At 43.2% G+C, this 19,382-nt stretch overlaps 3 protein-coding genes across 3 annotated transcripts in view; 1 reads left to right on the forward strand and 2 right to left on the reverse strand.

Moving 5' to 3' along the window:
* Window positions 1–19,382, forward strand: part of LOC117441976 (zinc finger protein 721-like) — a 243,453-nt gene that overhangs the window by 99,310 nt on the left and 124,761 nt on the right. The gene's annotated exons all lie outside the window — the stretch shown is intronic.
* LOC117441978 (zinc finger protein 678-like) overlaps window positions 1–19,382 on the reverse strand; it is a 76,713-nt gene that overhangs the window by 9,111 nt on the left and 48,220 nt on the right. The gene's annotated exons all lie outside the window — the stretch shown is intronic.
* Window positions 5,645–11,109, reverse strand: LOC117441977 (putative leucine-rich repeat-containing protein DDB_G0290503). Its single transcript, XM_034077975.2, has 3 exons — window positions 10,801–11,109; window positions 7,318–10,170; window positions 5,645–6,406 (listed from the first exon to the last, which is right to left on the reverse strand). Exons 1-3 carry the CDS (start codon window positions 10,876–10,878, stop codon window positions 6,311–6,313), a joined length of 3,027 nt encoding a protein of 1,008 aa, XP_033933866.2. The 5' UTR covers window positions 10,879–11,109; the 3' UTR covers window positions 5,645–6,310.

Raw genomic sequence — 19,382 nt, forward strand, 5'->3', positions numbered from 1 at the left:
TCATTATTTAAAATATAAGCTGTCTAAAAACGAAAACCGTATTTTCAGTTTTGGCAACCAAAAGCTGATGCCTGGCTGCCAGCCTGGCAACCACTTTTAAAAGTTAGCGTTGAGCCGTTGACAGGTCACTGTCAACGGGGGGGGGAGCCCCGCCGGTCATTACGGCCGATGTTCACTCTTAATAGTTTGATCGGTGCTCTCTATAAAGGCCGATCAGGAGAGCTGGATCTGATCGATATGGACATAAAGGCGAGTGAAGTGTAACCGGCGAGAGAGAGATCAGATCAGCTGCTGAGTCTGACGGAGACACGCAGCTCTGCAGGATCACCTGAAGCTCCGCCCTCTGTTTAGCGAGCTGACCGGACTGCGCACAATGCGTACATGAAGCGTCATAAACGCAATAAATCATACCCTCGTGGGGCGCGCTCATGTGATTGGCTTAGAATTGAGGAGACATCTGATTGGCTATAGATAGAACAAATTACAAGTACGGATCTGCTGAGCGTCAGGAGAGTCTCAAAACCCCACACACGAAGGCCCAGCGATCCGTGCACAGAGAGCGGGTTGTTTGCAGGTGCAGAGGTTTTAACCGGAAAACTAATATGTGAGGATCAAAAGTACATCTGTACAACTTTCTGTGTTTGGATTTTAGTTACATGAACATGAAACGGAACACATTTGTGTGCTTTGAAAAACACAAGTGTGGATCCTTCAGTTACGCCACTTATGTGACAGACAAGAAGAGTATGTGACAGACAAGAAGAGTGTGTGACAGACAAGAAGAGGATGTGACAGACAAGAAGAGGATGTGACAGACAAGAAGAGTATGTGACAGACAAGAAGAGGATGTGACAGACAAGAAGAGTATGTGACAGACAAGAAGAGTATGTGACAGACAAGAAGAGGATGTGACAGACAAGAAGAGTATGTGACAGACAAGAAGAGGATGTGACAGACAAGAAGAGGATGTGACAGACAAGAAGAGGATGTGACAGACAAGAAGAGTATGTGACAGACAAGAAGAGGATGTGACAGACCAGAAGAGGATGTGACAGACAAGAAGAGGATGTGACAGACAAGAAGAGGATGTGACAGACAAGAAGAGGATGTGACAGACAAGAAGAGGATGTGACAGACAAGAGTATGTGACAGACAAGAAGAGGATGTGACAGACAAGAAGAGTATGTGACAGACAAGAAGAGGATGTGACAGACAAGAAGAGGATGTGACAGACAAGAAGAGTATGTGACAGACAAGAAGAGGATGTGACAGACAAGAAGAGGATGTGACAGACAAGAAGAGTATGTGACAGACAAGAAGAGGATGTGACAGACCAGAAGAGGATGTGACAGACAAGAAGAGTGTGTGACAGACAAGAAGAGGATGTGACAGACAAGAAGAGTATGTGACAGACAAGAAGAGGATGTGACAGACCAGAAGAGTATGTGACAGACAAGAAGAGTCAACTCTAATGTCTAACACGTAATGTGGAGAAAGAGATGTCCTGGATGGGTTGATTGTGCGTTGATCTGTTGGTAATGCCTCGGGGTTCCGGTGGGCATGTAAACACATGCATAATGCTGCGCTATACTTTGCGGCCTCACCCGGTTGCATAGCGACACTTATTGTTTAGGTGTCTTTTAATAAGCAGGTAGTCTATCATTAGCTAGAACTAGCTGCATCTGATCGATATGGACATAAACGCGAGTGAAGTCTAATCTGACGAGGAGAGAGAGATCAGCTGCAGCGGTGAGCGGACAAAACACACACTTCAGGTTAGGATATCACACGTAGCTATTTCAATGACCTCTCAAACTACCGTAACTAGTTATAGATATGTTTAGTTTCACTGTCGGGTCCCTCACTACTGGATCCGCGAGCTGCATGATACTGGCATGATAGACTGCCCGATGGGGCACCCAGCAGGTGAGGCTTCCTTGCCCGAGCTAGATACTAGACGGCCCCGGGCCATCGGGCAGTCCTTAATGTCGAGGCCTGCGTCACACCCCTAGTAGATGGCGCTCCGAGCTGAATAAGGGCGTCAAATGAAGGCAAGACGCCCGCCTGGCGGAAACGCTGGAATTAGGAATATCTTGTGATGAAGTGCACACTGACCTGAGCTCCAGGGGCCTCCTTCTTCTCCTCCATGCTGCTCATCAGCTGTCCTGATGAAGACCACAGAGCTGCTTCATTATTAATATAATACAAATATTTAGATATAATTCATCATAATCTGTCAGCAGTGAAGAGGAGGAATTCAAAGAGTTTATTCAATGATATGTTCTATTTCTGGATGCTTCTATGTAGTGTTTTATCACACCACGTGCAGTGCCTTGTCTCATCTCTGCTGCTGTGACGTAAACATGGTCCAAATGGATCCATTTGGTCAATGTGATGCTAAGCAGAGGAGAACATGATAGAAAGGTCAGATAGTTATTAACGTTACATGCACATGACTTTAACCATTACGATAACAACTTGGTTTTCTGTGTAAATTATTATTAATATAATACAAATATTTAGATATAATTCATCATAATCTGTGTAGCAACTTACATTCTAATTTACAGCTCACAGTTAGTTCACTTTTATTTCATTAAAATGACTTTATTCACATAGAAATTGACATTAATGGATGTTTGAACCACGGTTATAACGCTATCCGTGTGAAACTATCACTAAGTTAATACAGAAAGAAAACATTAGCTAGTGAGACTGTTTAGTGTACTCCATGTATACAGTATTCTCTGTATATTGTGTATTCTTTAGATACTCTAGTGATATGTGTCCTGTGTGTATACTTGCTGCTAATGCTTCATTTGTATTATCTTATTGCATCTTTTAAATATGTTTAACTCGTGTAATGCCTGAAAACACTTCTGCTGGGACACAATCATTTCCCAGTTTAAGATAAATCATTATTTAAATAAAGTATATCTATTTATCTAATGAGCGAAACCGTCGCTTAGCTTAGCGTTAGCAGCTAACTGAAGAACCACATTCATTTCAATGGGAAAAATGCTACGTCGCAGTGAATGACGATGCTAATAAGCTAGTTAGCATACCTTTAAAACCATATCTATGGCAAAGAGCACCAACACAACAACTCAAACCGTCTTAAAGACAACTGGTGTAATAAATAACTAACATAAAGTCAGCTGAGCATTACAAATAAACTGTTACTCCCCAGAGCCGAACTGGAATAATAACTGTAGCTGTTAGCCGATAGCCGTTAGCTTTCAGACTGTTGCTGTTAGACTGTAGCTGTTAGACTTTATTTAAAGATAGATTGAGACTATTTTTGTCGCACAGTTTTTTTGTGAGTTTCTTTCTTCCAAGATTATAGCTGTTGTGTTAAATAGGATAACTTCTGATTCGTGATTAACTGTAAACTAAGAGGTGTAAATACACTTAATGAAACCTCTGCAGGTGTTTAATCCACTCACCTCTTCTTTTCTCCTTCTTCTCCTCTCGGTTACTCCAATATACTCCAATAGTATGAAGGTGCAGCGTCGGAGACAGCAGTTACAGAACCGCAGTTACAGAACCGCACACACAGGTCACGTGACGGAGCACGTGACGGTCAACGCACGTTCACATGAATGTTTATATATATATATATATATATATATATATATATTCTCTTAATTTAGTTGAGAATTTCAAAAATATAGTCTTTTATATGTATATTAAACAACACTGTTAATTTAGTTTTGGGTATGTTTATAATTCTCGTTTCATTATTATTCAAAAGAAAACAACACTGTTAAACACTGTTCCTTCGACAGTATCATAATTCTCGTTTCATTATTATTATTAATAAATCAAAGGTGTCTTCGAAGAGGTGCTAGATTACTGAAAAACAACTGTTAGTGTGTTCATGCACCAGCCTGCAAAAGATAAACAAGCAGTTTGACCGAGAGGCATTTCAGTTCAGAATACATGTCTCTTCACTGGGGGCGAGGCGGGGTCTGCTGCTCCCTCTCGAGGGAGATAACCTGTCGTGGCACTCTGAACACTGGCTGAAGGGTTCCCTCCAGCCAGCTTCTGGCCTCCAGAGTCCAGAAGGCAAACCTTTGGCCATGCCTTTGCTTCCTGTCTGATCATCTACACCAGGGGTGCCCACACTTTTTTGGCTGGTGAGCTACTTTTGAAATGACCAGATCACCGAGGTCTACCAACCAAAAATAAAATCCCAAATTGCAAGGGTTGCTGAATAACACGTTTTATTTATACATGAGACAACTACAATAGGGCTGCAACAAACGACTCATTTGATAATCGATTAATCTTTCGATTAATGAAACGATTAATCGACTATTCGGACTATTACTGTCTGCCTTGCACAATTTCTCAAGCGCTCTTATTTAGCCATCAACTTTTAGATGTAGCTTGAGGTTGCTTTAGGCATGTGGAAACTAACAATGAAGACAATAAAGATGAATACTTGATTCAAAGATACATATATTATTAAATTAACTTAACAAATTGTGAACAAAATTAACATTGCTTTTTATTTAAACTAAATAAATAATATTTCACATCAAAAGAAACAACAATGTTTTAACAAATGGTATTAAATAATCTGAAGACAGAACTGTGAACAGAATAGCTGAAACTTTAACAACATAAAGAGTAACTCAGTTTCCTCTAATCATTAACCCATGTTTGTATAATGGAGTTAGCTCCGTGTGTTGCTGCTAGCATAACACCTGACGTGGAAACTGTGATGTGACTGTGGAGGCTTCGGTCTCTAGATTCACGTGTCTCATAATAGAGCTACCAATAACCAGAGTTGGCTTCTCAGCGGGTGTCTCGCTGAGTGGGGAATATCTGTTAGATTCGTGAACGGGTTGGTGGGGACCTGCGGGTTTCGCGTTATGCCTCTTCTGAACAGCCTCCCAGTCTCCCTGCTGCTCGGGAGTTGCCGGGGGACGGCTAAGAGGAGCTACCGTTGGCCGGTCCGCACCGGCTAACATGGGCTTTACTGTAGCTGAGTTACTTTCTAAGATGCGGAGCCGGGCTTCTATGGCTATGATTCCCGCCTCCAACCTAACAACTATACTACAGTTAACACATGTATCCTTACCAGTAAAGGAGGCCGGGAAGTAACCAAACATGAGACAGGAACAGTGGCGACTGGTCATTAGGGGCAGGTGGGGTACAGCCCCACCTAGTGTCAGCAAAAAGTATTAAAATAATGATTACAACAAAATGCAAAAAATAAATTAAAAAATATATAAAATATATTGTAAGATCATGTTTAATCATCTGATTCGTCTCATTGCTGTTTTAGTCTGTGTTCTTCTGATTAGTGTCTACAGTGTGTGCCTATTGAGCTGTTTAGAGCCATGTGGGACACACCCTGATCCTGCCCCTCCCTCTGACTGTCTAAGTCAGGGGTAGCCAACACGGTGCCCGCGGGCACTTAGTCGCCCGCAGGGGCAACGTGAGTCGCCTGCCGGGCATGTTCTAAAAATAGCTTGCCAAGCAAATCCAAAATGTATAAAATACACAAAACAAAAAAGGAAATGTAATTAAAATAATCTACCCTATGCATAAACGAAACCTAAATCATAGCGAACTCTATCTGTTGTTCCCCCAATTGGCTAGGGGGAACAAAAGGGAAACGACACGACCAGAGTAGTATTGGTATAATTATAAGTGGTTTTATTATAAAGCAAGGTGTAACAAAATGGCAGGCAGGCAGCCTGAAACAAACAAAAGGGCCAAAAGGGCACAGGTTGACAGATAACCAAACTAAGGGAGGACTCAAAAGGAGTCTAAAGGCATACAGGTAAAATAAATACTAATATACTAAATACTGAACGAAACAAAACCTCACTTCAAGAGTGGTACAACTAACAAAGGGAGTCTACACAAAACACACAGCTAACCTAAAAGCAACAGTCACAAATCCTAACAATACTCTAAACACTAACTAACCTACTCTACACTCTACTAACACACAATATCACACGGAGATAAACACACAAGATGAACCACAGAATGATGAGCAAAATGCGAGAGGCGTCTGTTCACTCAGCAGAGCCTCCAGAGTGAGGGTTGTCCCCAGCTTTGTAGTCCTCTCCAGCAGGTGTGCGCTGGGCTTGCACAGGGATTGGAGAACGTCGGGCCCGGCGTGCTCCACACAGCTGAAAACACTCAGGCAGATTAATGAGCAGACAAACAGCATCCGTAACAGGGTGCGATAAAATAGTAATATCGGTGCAATAACAGTGTAATGTGGGTGTAATATGTGTGTGATATGGGTGTAATAATAGTGCAATAGTAGTGTAATATGGCTGCATTAACAGTGTTCTATGAGCCCGTCTCTGGAGGTACTAGCTGTGGCTCGATGAAGTCGTCTCTTCCACCATTTCTTTTTCGGCTTTTTGGGAAGCATCTGAAGAAAAAAGTATGTATTATATTTTTGCTTTCTGATTTAAATGAATTGAATAGCAATCTGAATACAGCTAGCCAGTGAAAGTGTGGTCCAACATTTTCGTTTGTTATCAAACTCACAGAGTACTATCGGCTGTGCTTTTGAAAACTGTAAAGTTGAAAGACAGATGTCATCTTAAGGAAGATATCAGGGTGTTTAAACCCTAACCGAGGTGTTGGGGAAACATATTTGAATACAGGAAAACAATTGTGTCCTCCTGCTTATAATAGCATCAGATAAGAACACCACATATTTTCTTCTACTCCAAGAGATAGATGAAAATATTTATTTTACACTCATGTCTGTGTTTAACACAACAGCTAGAACTGCAAGACTATCTAAGTTTAGCATACATTCTGGAAGTAGGTGGAACCAGCCACAACCTCAAAAACCTATACAGTATCAGTACATTTAAAAATCCCAAATCAAAACTTCTCACACCCAAGTCATCGCTGCTGTTTCCAAAGAAATGGTTTCTGTAATGCTTATAATGTCTTTAGATAAAAAAGCCCTGGTTTTCAAAAGGGGGTAAGTAGGATAAAACCGCTAGCCTAGCTAGCTCTTTTTAAAGAGGGAATTTGTTTGATACTCTTATTTGCATTTCCCCCAAGACTTCAATACTTATGCCTGTTTTTGACGGAGCTAAAACTGCATTAGCTTAACTTAGCATAAAGTCTGGAGCTGTTTTCACCTACTCATGTTCAAACTAATATAATATCCTAAAATGTGAATTGAAAGTAGAGCAGTCATAACTGCAGCTGCTGCCTTTTCTCTCTGATTAGCCGCTGGATCTCCTCCTCCAGTGCGCTGGTCCTACATATGCCCTCTGCTTCTTTTTGGAGCAACAACTTCTCCAGTTTGTTCCTGCTCACCATCTCTGCCACTCCTCTTTGATCGCTGTTCTCGTTCTCCGTCAGCTCCGTCTCGTAGGTTTCTTCCAGGGCCTCGTGATTACTCTCAACACTCTTCTGGCTCTCGTGACTGTCTGCAGATGCTCTCATTTGATCAATCAAGCTGGAGATGAGATCTCCTTTTGATTTAATATTATCTTCCAGCTCTTTAAATCTCCCATGCCACGCTTCCTTCGATTCCCTTAATGTTGTGGCAGCTTCCTCCTCTGTGCCTCGGACCACCTCTCTCCAGTGAACCACAGTGGCAGACATGTCCTGTATCTGAATGCTGAAACTTTCTTGAAGAAATATGATTTCTCTCTCTGCTTCTCTTATGCTATGAAAGAGCTCATCCTTCAGATGGTCGAAGTTTAAATGAGCATCCGACAGCTCCGTCCTCAAGCTTGTCTTCTCTTTATTAAAGTCCTCCTCCATCTGATTTATCTTAGCCTCCATCTCCTCCTTCTCCATCTTGGTCTGGGTCTGAAGGCCCATTAGCTCCTCAAAGGCTTCAGAGGTGCTGTCATCCTTGATCGTCAGCTTGGCATTTTCTTCCTTAAGGTGGTCGATGTGTGACTGAACAACCGACAGCTCCGTCCTCAAGCATGTCTTCTCTTTATTAAAGTCCTCCTCCATCTGATTTACCTTGGCCTCCATCTCTGTCTTGGCCAGGGTCTGAAGACCCATTAGCTCCTCGAGGTCTTCAGAGGTGCTGTCATCCTTCATCGTCAGCTTAGCATTTTCGTCCTTCAGGCGGTCGATGAGTGACTGAGCATCCGACAGCTCCGTCCTTAAGCTTGTCTTCTCCTTTTTAAAGTCCTCCTCCACCTCATTTATCTTGGCCTCATTCTCCTCATTGGCTTGGGTCTGAAGGTCAAACACTTTCTCAAAGGCTTCAGAGGTGCTGTCATCGTTCATCGTCCGCTTGGCATTTTCTTCCTTCAAGTGGTCGATGTGTGACTGAGCATCCAACAGCTCCGTCCCTAAGCTACTAATTTCTTCAAGCCGTTGGCAGTTCAGATCCGACCAAGTTGTCTTCTCTTTATTAAAGTCCTCCTTCATCTCATTTATCTTGGCCTCCATCTCCTCATTCTCCTCATTGGCTTGGGTGTGAAGGTCAAACAGTTCCTCAAAGGCTTCAGAGGTGCTGTCATCCTTCATCGTCTGCTTGGCATTTTCTTCCTTAAGGTGGTCGATGTGTGACTGAACAACCGACAGCTCCGTCCTCAAGCTTGTCTTCTCTTTATTAAAGTCCTCCTCCATCTGATTTATCTTAGCCTCCATCTCCTCCTTCTCCATCTTGGTCTGGGTCTGAAGGCCCATTAGCTCCTCAAAGGCTTCAGAGGTGCTGTCATCCTTGATCGTCAGCTTGGCATTTTCTTCCTTAAGGTGGTCGATGTGTGACTGAACAACCGACAGCTCCGTCCTCAAGCATGTCTTCTCTTTATTAAAGTCCTCCTCCATCTGATTTACCTTGGCCTCCATCTCTGTCTTGGCCAGGGTCTGAAGACCCATTAGCTCCTCGAGGTCTTCAGAGGTGCTGTCATCCTTCATCGTCAGCTTAGCATTTTCGTCCTTCAGGCGGTCGATGAGTGACTGAGCATCCGACAGCTCCGTCCTTAAGCTTGTCTTCTCCTTTTTAAAGTCCTCCTCCACCTCATTTATCTTGGCCTCCATCTCCTCCTTCTCCATCTTGGCCTGGGTTTGAAGGCCCATTAGCTCTTTGAAGGCTTCAGAAGTGCTGTCATCCTTCATCGTCAGCTTTGCATTTTCTTCGATCAGGTGGTCGATGTGTGACTGAACAACCAACAGCTCCGTCCCTAAGCTACTAATTTCTTCAAGCCGTTGGCAGCTCAGATCCGACCATGTTGTCTTCTCTTTATCAAAGTCCTCCTCCATCTGATTTACCTTGGCCTCCATCTCTGTCTTGGCCAGGGTTTGAAGGACCTTTAGCTCCTCAAGGTGTTCAGATGTGCTGTCATTCTCCATCGTCAGCTTAGCATTTTCGTCCTTCAGGTGGTCGATGTGTGACTGAGCAACCGACAGCTCCGTTCTTAAGCTTATCTTTTCTTTTGTCAAGTCCTCCTCCACCTCATTTAATTTCCCCACCATCTCCCCCTTCTCCATCTTGGCCTGGGTTTGAAGGCCCTTTAGCTCCTTGAAGGCTTCAGAAGTGCTGTCATTCTTCATCGTCTGCTTGGCATTTTCTTCGATCAGGTGGTCAATGTGTGACTGAGCATCCGACAGCTCCGTCCTCAAGCTCTTATTCTCTTTGTTAAAGTCCTCCTCCATCTGATTTACCTTGGCCTCCATCTTGGCCTGGGTCTGAAGACCCATTAGCTCATCGAGGTTTTCAGAGGTGCTGTCATCCTTCATCGTCAGCTTGGCATTTTCTTCCTTCAGGTGGTCGATGTGTGACCGAGCAACCGACAGCTCCGTCCCTAAGCTACTAATTTCTTCCAGCCGTTGGCTGCTCAGACCCGACCAAGTTGTCTTCTCTTTATTAAAGTCCTCCTCCATCTGATTTAACTTTGACACCATCTCCTCCTTCTCCATCTTGGCCTGAGTCTGAAAGCCCATTAGCTCTTCGAGGGCTTTAGAGGTGCTGACTTGCTTCAGTGCCATCTTGGCAATTTCTTCCCTCAAGGCGACTTCCTCAAGGCTCTGCTTCTTCATCTCCTCCTCAGCGGAGAGAAGAACTTGATCCAGAGGCTGCAGCAAGGATTTAGGAGACATGGCAAGATCTTCTCCATTGTTGTGACCCTGCACAACATCTGTATGTGCAGATGCAAACATCGGCGCATGCCACGAGCCAACAGAGGGCTGAGAGCTTTGCTGTTTGGGAAAATTAACAATATGATCAGCAATAAATTGACATAATTTAAGCCAAGAAACATATGCACAGACTTTTAACATAATATTATATAACATTCACTTATAATATGTTCAAGAGCCTTTAACGAACACTTTATCTGGGATTCACTTCATTGTTCAGAACATGGTAGGAGAAAAACCAAAAGACCAAAAGAAAAATATAATTCTATGTTGTGTCCATATTATCATTCAACCTCTTTGTTCACACCATGTTAATGCAGCCCAGCGTTGTCTGTACGTATTGGGGATATCAACACTGTTTCATCATATTATTCAGGAAATGATTCCTTTTGTGTGTCTGTAAAACAGTCGTCCGTTTGTCCGTGTGTTAGTTTACAGCTAATTTCCATCTGCAGTCCTTAATAACATAAGTGTATTGATTTACAGCTAAAAAGGTTACTGTAGATCACGTGTTTTCAACAACAACAGACAGCAGTGGTCGTATGAATTGTAGTTGAAATATAGCCAGTGATGCATGATGTCAGATTTTGTGGACAGAAGATTAATCGTAATTTCCTCCCAATATAAAACAATACTTGGACAACTTCCTCCTTCCTTCCTTAGTTGTTAATTGATATCACATTTTCTTACCTGCAAGAGTCGCTCTCCGTAGAAGGATTGGAAAGATATTAAAGATTGACTGCGTCTGACTGGCGTTCTGTCGGCCATCTCGGTTGTGAGATATTTATCCGTGAAAGGGTCAATATTAGAAGAGAATAAATATTGTATTCAATAACCCAATGGGTTCCCACTTTTCCAGAAATCGGAGATTACAACTATGAGAGCAGGAATTTCAATATTTGTTTCTGTAAATAAACTCAAATGCTGACACAATTCAACTCTCCACACAGACAGCGAGTAGCACCTTGTCTGTCAACAGATGTGTGAACAACTGTCGCTTCCTAGTGTTCCTATGCATTCTGAGAGCAAAGCCAGGGGCCCTCTGTGACACTCTGTGTTCTAGAACAGCTTCTAGAATCCCTGTCACGGAATTATGCAAATGAGGGAATGCCTGTGTTCCGTTAAACACCAGACAGCTGATAGAGATCAAGAGTTCCAAATCACTGACTACAAACTCTGACATTCAAAAAACTCAAAGCTAGCATTGCATTTATCGATTCATTCAAGTTCTGATTGAAAAAGCAACGAGGAAATCAAGAAACTGTGATCACTACTGTGTGAACTCTGATTCAACCATAAGTCACTAATCCGATAGTGTCTTCACACTGTACCTTGAACATTTATATTTAATTGAAAATGCTATTTCTTGCACACTTGATGTGAATTATATTCTATGATTAAATGTTGAGCTGTAAATTGGCGCTTCATAGTGTATATTTGACAGATAGTCTACAGATATATATCTTTCACTGTCAATATGCATATATTTTGAGTTACATTTGATGTTGTATTTTGAAAAGTGTATATTTACTGTTTATGTTTGTTTATTTTATACTCTTTTCATTTACACATTATGTGCAATACCTGTGTTGTTAGCCAAGAGGCAATTGTTCATCTGTAGTCCCTGGACAGATGTTTTAAGTCACACTAAAAACAAATTAAATGTAAAGGTCCCATGTCAAGCTTTTCCGGTTATTACCCCTCCCCTTGTGTGTTATGAAGGTTTTTATGCATGTAAATGGTCTGCAAAGTCACAAACCCTCAAAGTACACCCTGTAGTGAGTACAACTCTAACACAGAAAAGACCTGTCTGCTGCCCCAGAACGCCTCATTGGAGATTTCTCTTTGTCCATCGTTTTCTTACTGGGTACAGTGACATGCCCATACTCAAATGGACCCATTGGTCCTCATTGACCAATCCGCGGACTTCCTCACACACACACACTCAATCTTTTCTCAGCTGCAGCTCCGCCGATTTCTCCTCCCTTAGACGGCGGGATGCGGCGAGGCTGTGAGTCGGTGTGTGAGCACACACACAAACTCCCAGCCAGGCTGCGGGTGTGTGTGTGTTCGGGCTGGGTTTCGCTGTGTCTCGTTGTCTCGCAGACGGCCACTGGGCTCATAGGGAGGGGGGGGCAGGAGCTCCAACAGGCCGTTTAGGACAGAGAGTGAATACACATACTATACAGAGATGCTGTATGAGAAACCAATGTGATTTTGGAAAATGTCACAATATAAATCTATTTTAGTAGACCTCAACAATGGAATTATGATCAGTAGAAATGGACATGACACGGGACCTTTAAAGTAACAAGTAAATACAATCAGTGAAAACATGCAACATACACTGTAAAAACAAACATACGTACATGTTACATAGCAAGAAGACAGCAGCAAGTTAAGGCAGAGGCATTACAGGCAGTGTGTTGTAAAGTGCAGTAGATTATTGCCAGTTAAACAGGACTGTCATTTGTAACAAAGTATTTTTTACAGTGGTATTGTACTTATAGTTACCTGTTAATACTTCACCCACCACTGATAGTGCACACTGCATAATCACTCCATGCATAGGAGGACATTACAATTAAAGACTACAGTTAAAACATATTTGTGTTTTTCTTAAACATAATAATAAATGAGCTGATGCTTTGGCACTGGTAACACTGTGATTAAACATCATTGTTGGACATTACACAAACACTCCATGAAACTGTACATCAGACTGAAGCAGCTGAGAAAAGCAATATTATGTATTCCATGTATGTATTATTCCAGTAAAATAGTAGATGTACTGTATGATCTTTATTATTCATCTGTGTATTCTTGGCAATAAAAACATATTGTTAAATCAAAAGAAAGTCCCTCCTGATTGAAGTAATGTTGATCAGTATCTCCTGATGTGTCAGTAATATGCAGTTATTGTCAGGACCTCGACACAAACTGATGAACCCAAATGCACGACCCAGAGACAAAGCCTTGAATGTAAAACATTTTAATTTCACAGATCAGGTAATCCCTCTCAACAGAGTAGGTTCTGGAAATAACAAAAGGCGCTCACAAGGAGGAAAAAAACTAGGCATAACAAAAAGAGAACCTCTCATGCAAAATGCACTTTTGTACGTCTTGTATACATGAATATGTGTCTCCGGTGTGTCAGGGAACTCACCAAGTGTCAGAAAACACAACCCTTTCCTCCATACCCAAATCTCTAAAAACGGGCTGCAACGGATCTGATACAGACTGATACAGATTTGAAATATCTCTGATGTCAGAAACGAGGAGCTCCGCCATATGGGCAACTCTCCACCTATCAGGAGCATGGATGTATAATAAGAACTGGATACAGCGTGGGAGGCGGGGCCTCGTTCATTCCTATGAGAGTTGCTCATTAGCGCATGATGATAAAATGGCCCAACTTTTGAGAGAGTGAAAGTCACAGATTACCCGGCATGCCTGAGAAGTACCGTATGTGCACTCATAGAGCATGCGCAACTTTAACCAAAATGCTTGTTCACATCAAGCACGTCAATTTGCGTTCACGTAACAGCACCGCACGTTCATGACAGCATGGTAATGGATTGTTATTGTGATGGAGTTGATATTAACGAGGTGGCAGTTAGCAGCTAGCGGCTAGCTAGTAATTATGCTAATGTTACATCAATCGTTATGTACTTATATTATGCTGTAACAGGATCTAGTGATATCCAAGCAACAGAGCTTCATTTAGCATGAAAGAATGATTGCACTGTGTATATATATATACTTATAATAATAAGTAATATTAACTTTATTTAATACAACATTTACGGTACAAGATTTAATCATACAGCCCATGTAGTATGATAATGAATTACAGCAAACATGTGCAATATATCCATTATTACAGGTCCGTGGGGTGGCACTGCAGTAAGACAATATGGGTCCGTTCTTATTGTGCATCCATGGGTAAAGATAAACGCAACTCACATTGGTTTCTCAAACAGCATCTCTGTAAACTACGTGGATTCACTGAATTTCACTCTCTGCCTTTAACGGCTCGTTGTAGCTCCAATAGCTCCAGCCCCCACCCTCCCTGTGAGCACAGTGTGCTCTGATTGGTCGGGACACGTAACATGAACGTGCCGGGCGGCGCGGTCCCGTGGGTTAGATGCGCGTTCATAATGCAGATGGAAATAACTCTCAGAATAACGTTATTAGCACATTATTACAACTTGAGGAACGAATGTTTTTAATAAGGGCTGTAGCGGCGATCGCTCATCAAAACAAAGCCACTCATGGAGGTTAGCAGCCAGAGTTCCCAACGCGTGTTGTGGTGAAGGACGAGGTCCACCATGACGTCATTTGTAATGCTTTATTTCTTTATAAAATGTTAAAAGGTTCTTTTAGGCCTATCTAAAATCTTGGTTAACATATCACAATCACGCACACGGTCAACACGTGTGGCTTCCTCTCTAACCTCTCATCCCCACTGATCACCTGTGCCCACATATAGCTTGATTACCTCCCGTGCTCCCAGGTGCGCAGATTAGATGACGCGTTCACACACACACACACACACACATTGGCTCCAACACACCGGCCCCTAATTGTGACTGTATAATAAAGTGACAATTACACCAAAACACTAGTGGAGTCAATTATTAATAAAGAGCACGAGAGTGTCTCAGTCCATACTGTCAGTCAAAAAGGGTCCAAAAAAGGAAAAAGTAATCCGAACATAGGGATCTGTGTCAGTTATTCATTCAGCTTCCTGGAGAAGGCAGATCTTGGTGACTGGTCGTTCCAGTATACTGCATTTTGTCTGGACTTTAACAGACCGCACCAGTCCATGTGCGTCAGGAAAGGTCTGCAGTATTTTCCCTAGCAACCAAGATCCACGGGGAGCAGTAGAGTCTGCAACGATGACGATGTCTCCTGTGACGAAACTCCTCTTCTCCTTTGTCCACCGTTGACGTTCCTGTAACAGTGGCAAGTACTCCCGGATCCATCTGCGCCAAAAGAGATCTGCCAGGAACTGACCTTGCTTCCAACGTTGTTTGGTGTACAGGTCGCCTCTCTCAAACAGTCCAGGAGGTAGAGCAGGTTTTCCTTTCTGACCATACGAATGATCCTCTCCCATACTCCTCCATGACGTGATGCAGCAGGAGTATTAAAGCTCCACTTAACTCCTGACTGAAGTAGTGAACTTTGAATTTTCTTCTGATCCAGAGCACACAGAGCTTCTCTCAGTTCGCATTCTGCTCCCACAAAGTTGGTTCCGTTATCTGATCTGATGCATGAAACGTGGCCTCTTCTAGAAATGAATCTTCGTATGGCATTTATGCAAGAGCTGGTGTCTAATGAGGAGGCCATTTCCAGATGCACTGCACGGCTGGCCATGCAAGTGAAGATAACCCCGTACCGTGTGCAGAGGCTGCGGCCTACTTTCACCTCAAATGGGCCAAACAGTCTACACCCACATTCGTGAATGGTGGAAGGTGAGGCTGAAGTCTGTCTTTTGGCAAATCTGCCATCTTTTGTTCGCCCAGCTTTCCGCGATCACGCCTACAGACAGTGCCGGAAGAAATAATCTTCCTGGCAGAAGCATTGCTGTTGGTGATCCAATACTTCTGCCGAAGTCTAGAAAGCAGAGGACTTCTTCCACAATGTCCAAGCTGCTCGTGAATGTGGCGTAAGATGAGAGTGGAGATGTGTTGACCTTTAGAGAGAATGACTGGGTGTTTCACGTCATTAGGCATTGCTGATTGGCTGAGCTTTCCTCCCACTCTTAAAAGGCCATTGTCTATCACTGGATCAAGTTTATAAATGTGACTGTTTGCTCACTCCAGACAACGAAGTGATTTCGTCATTAAACCTTTCCATTTGACAGAATTGAATGATGGCTCTCTCTGCTGTGTCAATATCATCCATGGACAAGGTTTGACCGCCCAGTGTGGCTCTGAATCTTTGCATTTCCTTTTCAACCGTGTTCTTATGGTGAGTCATATCAAGTGCATTGCTTAACGCAGATGCCTGTATATCCTTTCGTTTTTTACTCAACATCTGCAACGTCCTTTTAACCTGCAGAAGCCATGCAGCGGATGTTTTCAGCCTTGTCCATGATGAGAAGTAGGTTATCATGTGGTTTGTTGTAGTCTGTCCATCCTTGACAATGATGGCGTTCACTGTCGCCTCACCTTTGACCTCTGTGTCTTCCAGTTGCTGTTCAGGCACTCTTTCTGCGTAGCCCTTTTGTATGACATCGCCCAGAAAGTTGACATACTCCTCGTTAAATGTTGCATTGTTCTTGACTTTCCTTTTAAGACACAGAGCCCTTTGCTCCGCAACATGACGATTGTTTGGCATTGAAACTTTCTCTTCTCTGAAAGGTAGTTTCAGACTGTAATGTCTATCAGTGAGGTTGGCGGAACTTTTCATGATTTCCAAAATCTTAACATCTTCTCTGGACAATTCTGGCTTTTCGTCAACTGATCTCTCATTGAAGTCGTGGTTGTATTGCTTTACCAGCAGTTCCTCCAAGCTGGTCAATGATATGCGATTGACTGCAATGGTGGGACAGCTGTTTACAATTTGGCGGTCTACTCTCAGCAGTCCATTGACGACCCACCCTAGCAGGGTTCTGACAGCATAAGGTCCATCATCATCGCTGTTCACCACCTCCCATGGTTCCATGAGTTTTGAGGCATTAGCTCCAATGAGCAGCTCCACGTCAGCGTCAATGACAGGAAGTTTCACAGAGTTTAAGTGGGGCCATGCACTTAACTCTTCCTGGTTTGGAATGTTGTCACGAGTCACAGGCATTACAGCTTGTGTGAACACATCAGGTAGCTCGTAGTAATTGTTACTGTTGAGTGCAGCCACCTCCAACCCAGAAATGATGTGACTATCCACAAGCTTTTCCTGACTCATTGTTCTCAACAGGAATTTGGATTTTCTTCCTGTCATCTTAAGCTCCCTCATCGGTCGCTCTGAGCAGGTGGCCGTGCTACCAGGATCTAGGAAGCCATAAGTGTGTATCACTGTGCTGCCTTTGTAGCCTTATCTCAACGGGCACAATGGGCCAGGCACACTCCTGTCCTCCAGCTCCAATATGGCCACATGTTTTGGTAGAAACGTTGTGATCCTCTGTTGATGTTTCGTGCTGTATGTCCTCTGATGAGACTTCCTTTCTCGGTGAATGCATGTGGAGGATGGTGGGATGTTTTAAATCACACACTTGGCAGTACAGGCGGCTGCGGCAGTCCTTACTCATGTGTCCAACAGCTAAACAACCAAAACAAGCACCCTTTTCTTTCAGAAAACTAATTTTCTCTGTGTGCATCATCCTCTCCATTTTGTAGCACATCTCCAACTTGTGATCCTCTTCACACAGCAGACAAGATATCCTTCTTGGCCTATACGGTAGGCTATTCTCCTTTTGCTTTTCAGGTGCAGTTCCACGATTGACAGCTTCAACGGAAGTAGCAAAACTGCTTCCTTTCTGGCGGCCGCGAGGCTGGGATATGTTGTTTCCACTTATGTATTTTGGTGAAGAGATGGACGTGTCTTGAATGTTTCCAAACAGTGGATCAGAGGCAATAGATACTCATCGCTCAACAAACTTGACAATATCGCTGAAACCTGCTTGACGATGTTGCCTCTCCTGTAGCTCGTAAGCAAGGTTTCTCCATCTTTCCCTCATTTTATAGGGCAACTTTAAGACCATCGCCCGCATGTTAGTTGGCATATTCATCTCTGACATGTAGCTTATGTCCTCCATGGCATTGCAGCAAACACGGAGACACAAAGAAAAAGCTTGCAAAGCTTTAGCATCCTCTGCTTTCACTGGTGTCCATCCAAGCGCTTGCTCCATGTATGCAGGGGCTATTATTTGTTGATTTCCAAAGCGTTCTCTCAGAAGTGTCTTTGCTCTTTGGTATCCCCTGTCGGGTGGCATGTGTTGACAGCTTTTAACCAGTTCTTTGGGTTGTCCCTTGGTGTATTGTTCCAAAAAGTATAGGCAATCAACATTGGTAGCAGTCTTTGCTTCCACTCCATGTTCAAATGCTCGTATGAATGCACTATACTCCAAAGGATCTCCATCAAAGGTTGGTATTTCTCTTGGTGGCAGTGACAATGTTAACGGTTGCTGCACCAGCAGAGCTGTGATATCAGTTTGCCTTTGCATGATGTTGATAATGTTGCCTTGATTCACGTTACTTTGCACTGAACCCGTATGTTGGTTGGTTTCCTGCACCACATGTGTGTCAAGATCATGAGTGACTTGTGTGGCAGAGAATGTCTGCTGACATACTTGAGGTGACGTGGGATTGAGTTCATCGGCTTTAGATCCACTTCCTTCTGGTATTGTTGTGGCTGTGAAGGCCTCCATTGGCAATAGAGTGTTACTGCCACCTACTGGTGGATGATGCAACTGCTGGTTTGAATCTTTTGGGCGCGCACCCATTGACAGAGCAAAGTTCTTATCCTCTTCTGTAGGATTATGGTACTGCAAGTTTGCATCGCAGAGTCTCCACTGACACTACCGCTCTGCTGCCCCCTTTTGGTGAGGGGTTGAACTGACCTTCTGAACCTTGTGGGATGAATTCTGTAGCAGAGGGTCTAAGAGAGAGTTTCCTTTTGGCTCTGTCTAGATATGAATCCATTCCATTTGAATCAGCCCTTGAGCTTTGAACCTCAGTTCCTCTGTACCTGAGCACATTGGCCTTTGCTGTATGGGCAGCAATTCCACTTTGCAATTCAAGCCACTCCTTGCGTTGTCTGATCTGCTCCTCTTCACACTTTCTGGCTGCTGCGAGGCTATGCTCTTCACACTCCAGTGCATGTTTTTCTTTGAGGATAGCCGCCATAGCACTGAGAGCAGCCGCTTCAGCCTCCGCCTTGATACATGCAGGCGAGATGGATGACATGTTGGACCTGTGGCTGGAGCGACCAGCTGATGTGCACGTTCTTCTGTTACATTAGAAACGCTGTCATTTGGACAGATATCATCAATTACCACAGTTTTGGTTGCAGCATTGACATTTACCACATCATCATCATTTGCATGTGTAAATTGCTCCTTTGTAGTTTGCAACCACCTTTTCATTGTATTCATCATTTCTCGATTGCTGTGCATTCGTGTTTCAAACCATTCATTTTGTTTTATAACTTCATCCTCTGGTATTAATGGTTTCAGGGACTCATGCAACTCATTTAATTCCATCATTGTTTTCACAAAAATGTCACACATGGATTCCACCTCAGACACATTTTGGCTTGAAAGTATCAAC

Source organism: Pseudochaenichthys georgianus, unplaced genomic scaffold, assembly GCF_902827115.2.
Source record: "Pseudochaenichthys georgianus unplaced genomic scaffold, fPseGeo1.2 scaffold_224_arrow_ctg1, whole genome shotgun sequence".
NCBI lineage: Eukaryota > Metazoa > Chordata > Actinopteri > Perciformes > Channichthyidae > Pseudochaenichthys > Pseudochaenichthys georgianus.

Bases quoted from the DNA above. Each gene is read 5' to 3' on its own strand.
- LOC117441977 (XM_034077975.2), bottom strand. From the start codon at position 10,878: ATGGCCGACAGAACGCCAGTCAGACGCAGTCAATCTTTAATATCTTTC. The intron at 10,171-10,800 runs GTAAGAAAATGT...TTTCCCAAACAG, and splicing joins ACGGAGAGCGACTCTTGCAG to CAAAGCTCTCAGCCCTCTGT. The intron at 6,407-7,317 runs GTGAGCAGGAAC...TTTTTTCTTCAG, and splicing joins AAAGAGGAGTGGCAGAGATG to ATGCTTCCCAAAAAGCCGAA.